We start from the raw sequence: 7,500 nt of genomic DNA on the forward strand, positions 1-7,500 counted from the left end.
AGTTTGATGTTTCGCTGTGACACAGGAAGTTTAAGGTCAAACGATGCTCCAAACCTCACAAAACATGCGTCAGGTACCAACTTTCATGAGTTTTTGAAAAAAGGCCATTTTTTTTTAAGAAGAATAAGGAACGAGATCGAGAAAAAAAATCAAAACTGGAATATGCGGGCCCTTGCATGCTGCACGTCGGGGAGCCGGCAGGGCCCGCATATCACTCATAGCAGTTTTAATTTTATTTTGTGTTGTGTTCAAAGGCCAAAAAGGAATCCAGATTTTTTTTTGAAATAAAAATAAAAATTTCAAAAGACATTCAAGTTCTGCATTTACATTTTACTGGCAAAAATGTATTATCAACTAAAACACTGGCAAAATGTACTTACATTTCCTCACGTTTCTGGAGTGCTTATAGTTGCTGTGGTCGAAGTAGGGGTGGTGGGCAGTTAATTGACTAAAAACTATCTATTTTCACATAATTGTGGATTATTATCTTGACAATATGTAGAGCTTCACTGCATGAAAATTATGATCACCAAACACTGGCAAAACAAAGCTTATAGTGAAGCTATTGTGGCTTAAGTAGTGTAAACAAAAAACTTGGGTGCTGCACTCAAGTGTTATAATGGTAGGGAAGACCTGCAATTGATGTAGGCTATTTAAACTCATTTTTACTCTCATCATAATAATTTTACTCCATCAGTGGTGGAAAGTAATTAAGTATATTCACTCAAACACTTACAATTAACAATTTTGAAGTACTTCAGTACTTCCATCTAATGCTACTTCATACAGCCACTTTAGTTACAATTAAGATAAAGATTTGACACAATGGATAATATAACAAGCTTTTAAAATACATTACATTGTTAAAGATTAAGCCAGTGGTTACCACCATTTTTTGCTTCTGCATCCTCAAGTGACTTTTTCCCTCTTATCTTCTTCTAGGGTTTCATTTCAAGAAATGTTTAAATGATCCAGCATCATCATAAAAATAATTTTTTCATTTAATGGTATATTTTTACATTGCTGTTTGGAGGTTTTACTTAAGTTAAGGGTATGAATATTCTTTCCACCATTGTACTTTTTTATATTTGGGAAAATATTATTTCGTCCCCCATTTTTTTTCTGTAGTTACTTGTCAATGTCAGATTTTGCATACAAAACACATCAGGATTTTATAAAATAGTTTTAGATTACAAATAACAATGTAACAACAAACTGTCATACTTATACACAAATACATCAATACGAATATGCGTTTAGATAGATAGATAGATAGATAGATAGATAGATAGATAGATAGATAGATAGATAGATAGATAGATAGATAGATAGATAGATAGATAGATAGATAGATAGATAGATAGATAGATAGATAGATAGATAGATAGATAGATAGATTATTAGGGGACATTTTTTCACTACAGCAGCATTATAGATACAGGAAAAGCAACAAAACAACAGAGTAAAAAATATTAAATATAAAAATGCATAATATATACAATAAAATACAATAATACTAAATTCAATTAAACTAACTAAACAATAGTGCAAGGATTTAAACAAACAAGAAAACAAACAAACAATGGTGTTATTGTTGGTTGATTGATTTGGCCAGAGGTGAGTTTTATTGCAGTGGGCAGGAACGATCTCCTGTATCAGGAACGATCTCCTGTATCTGTCCTTGTGGCAGCAGAGCTGAAGGAGTCTATTAGAGAAAGTGCTCCTCTGTCCCTGCAGTAGGTGGTGGAGAGGGTGGTCAGGATTGTCCAATATGGATAATAATTTCTTCAGCATTAAATTAAATTAATGATAGCATTAATATCACAAGGGCTTTTAGGTACATTTGGGTAATTATCCTTACTTGCTTTAAGGTAATTGATATTCAGTGCTGGACTTTTAATAGAATTTGAATGGAGTTTTCCCCCATTCTAAGTAAAGCAAAGGTTCTGAAAACTTTTTTTTTTTTTTTTTTACTGTTGTTTAGTTTCATAAGATTCCTTCTTTCCCAAAAACTCTGTACTTTTATGCTGAAGAGAATGCCTCCACTTCCTGTCAAGGACATATTCTTTCTGGTCAGCTTGACTTTAATATTTTGTTTGCACTGAGCATGCTCTCTTCATTCAGGGGAGCAGGGTTCTGGACATACCTGAGGCCACAGACATGTAGGTATGTTTTGCATAATCGGAAACATATGAGAAAAAAAAATCGAATCATTTTCAAATCACAACAAAAATTTAGGATTCAAAATAATATAGTCCGATAGTTTAAATCATGACAGTGCCAAATAATTTTGCAGTTAACTGTCCAAATAATTACTTTTATATGATCTATTTTCTGTTAAAAGTTTGGAGCTGCATGTAGCACATAGACTATATAGGATATATAGTAATCGCTCATATAAAATTTTTTTAAAGTGTGCAATGCATATTTTTTTAATCACTCATCTACACCTTACAGAAAGGTGTCAGCATACCAACTGTTCAAGTATCTCTGTAAATGCAGCGCAACACATGCACATGACAAACAGAAAGAAACTGGTGCTGGAAAGTATTACTGCACCTGAGTAAAATGTTGAGATATTTGTACTTTACTTCTGTTTTATGCTGCTTTATAACTCTTCTCACTACATTTTATGAGTAAATATGGTAGTTTTTACTACATTTTCATGACATTCATTAGTTATCTGCAGATTTAGGTTATTAATAATGACAACGTAACCAAAGATAATTAATTAGCCCCACCTTTACAAGCCCCACTTTCACTAAAAGTAGCCTAATGATCACACATTAATGTGTCAATAAATTAGGCCGATTCTAAAATAGGACATTCTGCATAATAAGCACTTTAACTGTTGGTATTTATATTCTAGTTCTACTGAAACAAACATTTTTTTTTAATGAATGGAGTTTGTTGGCAGTTGTTATTTTTTTGTGTTACACTAACTAACTGACAGACTAACTGACTAACTGACTGACTAACTGACTGACTGAATTACTGACTGACTGACTGACAAACTAACTAACTGACTGACTGTTAGTTAGACAGACTGACTGACTGACTGACTGACAGACTAACTGACTGACTGACAGACTGACTAACTAACTAACTGACTGACTGACAGACTAACAGACTGACAGAATAACTGACAGACTAACTGACTGCCTGACTGCCTGACTGACAGACGAACAGACTGACTGACTGACAGACTAACTGACAGACTGACTGACAAAGTAACAGACTGACTGGCCGACTCCCTGACAGACAGACTGACTCCCTGACTGACAGACTAACTGACAGACAGACTAACAGACTAACTAACTGGCAGACGGACAGACTAACTGACTGACAGACTAACTGACAGACTGACTGACAGACTAACTGACTGACTGACTGACTGACTGACACTGACAGACTAACTGACAGACTGACACTGACAGACTAACTGACAGACTGACTAACTGACAGACTAACTGACAGACTAACTGACAGACTAACTGACTGACTGACAGACTGACTGACACTGACAGACTGACTAACTGACTGACTGACAGACTAACAGACTAACTGACAGACTAACTGACTGACTGACAGACTGACTGACACTGACAGACTAACTGACAGACTGACTAACTGACTGACTGACACTGACAGACTGACTAACTGACTGACTGACTGACTGACAGACTAACTGACAGACAGACAGACAGACAGAAAGACTGACAGACTAACTGAGACTGACAGACAGACAGACTAACTGACAGATTGACTGACTAACTGACACAGACTGACAGACTAACTGACTGACAGAATAACTGACAGACAGACAGACAGACAGACAGACAGAGTGACTGACTGACTGAGAGACAGACTGACTGACAGACTGACTGACAGACTGACACTGACAGACTAACTGACTGACTGACAGACTAACTGACAGACAGAAAGACTGACAGACTAACTGAGACTGACTGACAGACAGACTAACTGACAGACAGACTGACTAACTGACAGACTGACAGACTGACAGACTGACAGACAGAGTGACTGACTGACTGACAGACAGACAGACAGACTAACTGACAGACTGACTGACTGACTGACAGACTAACTGACAGACAGAGTGACAGCCTGACTGACTGACTGACTGACAGACTGACTGACACAGACTGACAGACTGATAGACTAACTGGCTGACTGACAGACTGACTGACACAGACTGACAGACTGAGTGACAGACAGACAGACAGACTAACTGACAGACAGACAGACAGACTAACTGACAGACTGACTGACACTGACTGACTGACTGACTGACACAGACTGATCGACTAACTGACAGACAGAGCGACTGACAGACAGAGTGACTGACAGACTAACTGACAGACTGACTGACAGACAGACAGACAGACAGACTGACAGACAGAGTGACTGACAGACTGACTGACAGACTGACTGACTGACAGACAGACAGACAGACAGAGTGACAGACAGACAGACAGACAGACAGACAGACTGACTGACTGACTGACAGACTGACTGACACTGACTGAGAGACAGACTGACTGACAGACTGACTGACTGACAGACAGACAGAGTGACAGCCTGACTGACTGACAGACTAACTGACTGACTGACAGACTGACAGACAGACAGACAGACAGACTGACTGACAGACTAACTGACAGACAGAGTGACAGCCTGACTGACTGACAGACTAACTGACTGACTGACAGACTGACAGACTGACTGACAGACAGACTGACTGACAGACAGACAGACAGACTGACAGACAGAGTGACTGACTGACTGAGAGACAGACTGACTGACAGACTGACTGACAGACTGACTGACTGACAGACTGACTGACTGACAGACAGACTGACTGACAGACAGACAGACAGACTGACAGACAGAGTGACTGACTGACTGAGAGACAGACTGACTGACAGACTGACAGACTGACTGACAGACTGACTGACAGACAGACAGACAGAGTGACAGACAGACAGACAGACAGACAGAGTGACAGACAGACAGACAGAGTGACTGACTGACTGACAGAGTGACTGACTGACTGACAGACAGACAGACAGACAGACAGAGTGACAGACAGACAGACAGACAGACAGACAGACAGAGTGACAGACAGACAGACAGAGTGACTGACTGACTGACAGACAGACAGACAGAGTGACAGACAGACAGACAGAGTGACAGACAGACAGACAGACAGACAGACAGACAGAGTGACTGACTGACAGACAGACAGACAGAGTGACAGACAGAGACAGACAGACAGACAGACAGACAGAGTGACAGACAGACAGACAGACAGACTGTGTCGTCACCTGGAGAAGAAGCCGTCTTCCTCGCGCGCAGCAGCTGTGCTCCGGGTTGTGCTGGCACGACCGTCTCCATGGAAACGCAGTCCAAACTTCAAAACAGAGTCCGCTCACAGCCGTTTCTTTCTCCGCTTCCACCATGAATTCAGAGTAAGTTAAACACTTTACTTTACTTTAATTGTCGCGTTGAAATGTTTTCTGTTGTCTCAGTCACTTATAATTTGTGTTTAAATCAAAGCTTGGGAAAATATAAACAGTCAGCTAGCATTAGCTAACTAACACGGATGATCTAATGCGTGTCAAGCTAACGTTGTGGAGGTTCACTGTTCCGGGTTTGTTTCCGTTTCCACCAGACAACCTGCAGTCCTCACGACCACCGATGTCCAACCACCGAAATCTGGTTAGTACCTGTTTATACACGACATCTGGTTAGTACCTGTTTATACACTGAATCTGGTTAGTACCTGTTTATACACGACATCTGGTTAGTACCTGTTTATACACTGAATCTGGTTAGTACCTGTTTATACACGACATCTGGTTAGTACCTGTTTATACACGACATCTGGTTAGTACCTGTTTATACACGACATCTGGTTAGTACCTGTTTATACACTGAATCTGGTTAGTACCTGTTTATACACTACATCTGGTTAGTACCTGTTTATACACGACATCTGGTTAGTACCTGTTTATACATCTGGTTAGTACCTGTTTATACACTGAATCTGGTTAGTACCTGTTTATACACTGAATCTGGTTAGTACCTGTTTATACACTGAATCTGGTTAGTACCTGTTTATACACTGAATCTGGTTAGTACCTGTTTATACACTACATCTGGTTAGTACCTGTTTATACACTACATCTGGTTAGTACCTGTTTATACACTGGTTAGTACATCTGGTTAGTACCTGTTTTATACACTGTTTATACACTACATCTGGTTAGTACCTGTTTATACACTGAATCTGGTTAGTACCTGTTTATACACTGACATCTGGTTAGTACCTGTTTATACACGACATCTGGTTAGTACCTGTTTATATCACTGTTTATACACGACATCTGGTTAGTACCTGTTTATACACCTGACATCTGGTTAGTACCTGTTTATACATACCTGTTTATACACGACATCTGGTTAGTACCTGTTTATACACTGAATCTGGTTAGTACCTGTTTATACCACTACATCTGGTTAGTACCTGTTTATACACGACATCTGGTTAGTACCTGTTTATACACTGAATCTGGTTAGTACCTGTTTATACACTGACATCTGGTTAGTACCTGTTTATACACTACATCTGGTTAGTACCTGTTTATACACGACATCTGGTTAGTACCTGTTTATACACTGAATCTGGTTAGTACCTGTTTATACACGACATCTGGTTAGTACCTGTTTATACACGACATCTGGTTAGTACCTGTTTATACACTGAATCTGGTTAGTACCTGTTTATACACGACATCTGGTTAGTACCTGTTTATACACTGAATCTGGTTAGTACCTGTTTATACACGACATCTGGTTAGTACCTGTTTATACACGACATCTGGTTAGTACCTGTTTATTTATATCTGGTTAGTACCTGTTTATACACTGAATCTGGTTAGTACCTGTTTATACACGACATCTGGTTAGTACCTGTTTATACACTGACATCTGGTTAGTACCTGTTTATACACTGAATCTGGTTAGTACCTGTTTATACACTGAATCTGGTTAGTACCTGTTTATACACTGAATCTGTTTATACACTGAATCTGGTTAGTACCTGTTTATACACTGACATCTGGTTAGTACCTGTTTATACACTGAATCTGGTTAGTACCTGTTTATACACTACATCTGGTTAGTACCTGTTTATACACTACATCTGGTTAGTACCTGTTTATACACTGAATCTGGTTAGTACCTGTTCATACACGACATCTGGTTAGTACCTGTTCATACACTGAATCTGGTTAGTACCTGTTTATACACTGAATCTGGTTAGTACCTGTTCATACACTGAATCTGGTTAGTACCTGTTTATACACGACATCTGGTTAGTACCTGTTTATACACTGAATCTGGTTAGTACCTGTTTATACACCTAAATCTGGTTAGTACCTGTTTATACACTGAATCTGGTTAGTACACCTGTTG

The 7,500-nt window shown here is 39.1% G+C and overlaps 1 protein-coding gene and 1 long non-coding RNA gene across 2 annotated transcripts in view; both read left to right on the plus strand.

The window, feature by feature from the left end:
* LOC138623145 (uncharacterized) overlaps positions 1-309 on the plus strand; it is a 559-nt gene extending 250 nt beyond the window's left edge. The window contains exon 2 of the long non-coding RNA XR_011311066.1: positions 1-309. This exon is cut by the window's left edge and continues 101 nt beyond it. This is a non-coding gene — a long non-coding RNA (uncharacterized lncRNA).
* Positions 310-5,404: 5,095 nt separating this feature from the next.
* Positions 5,405-7,500, plus strand: part of LOC138623144 (uncharacterized protein C7orf57-like) — an 11,484-nt gene continuing 9,388 nt past the window's right edge. The window contains exons 1-2 of the mRNA XM_069702459.1: positions 5,405-5,492; positions 5,696-5,742. Of these exons, the coding sequence (XP_069558560.1) occupies positions 5,482-5,492; positions 5,696-5,742 (58 nt within the window). The 5' untranslated portion in view covers positions 5,405-5,481. The remainder of the gene's footprint in view (positions 5,493-5,695; positions 5,743-7,500) is intronic.

Source organism: Brachyistius frenatus, unplaced genomic scaffold (genome assembly GCF_029030835.1).
Source record: "Brachyistius frenatus isolate BFR_SWC_R1_liver_20210118 unplaced genomic scaffold, ASM2903083v1 Contig_42, whole genome shotgun sequence".
Taxonomy (NCBI): Eukaryota; Metazoa; Chordata; class Actinopteri; family Embiotocidae; genus Brachyistius; species Brachyistius frenatus.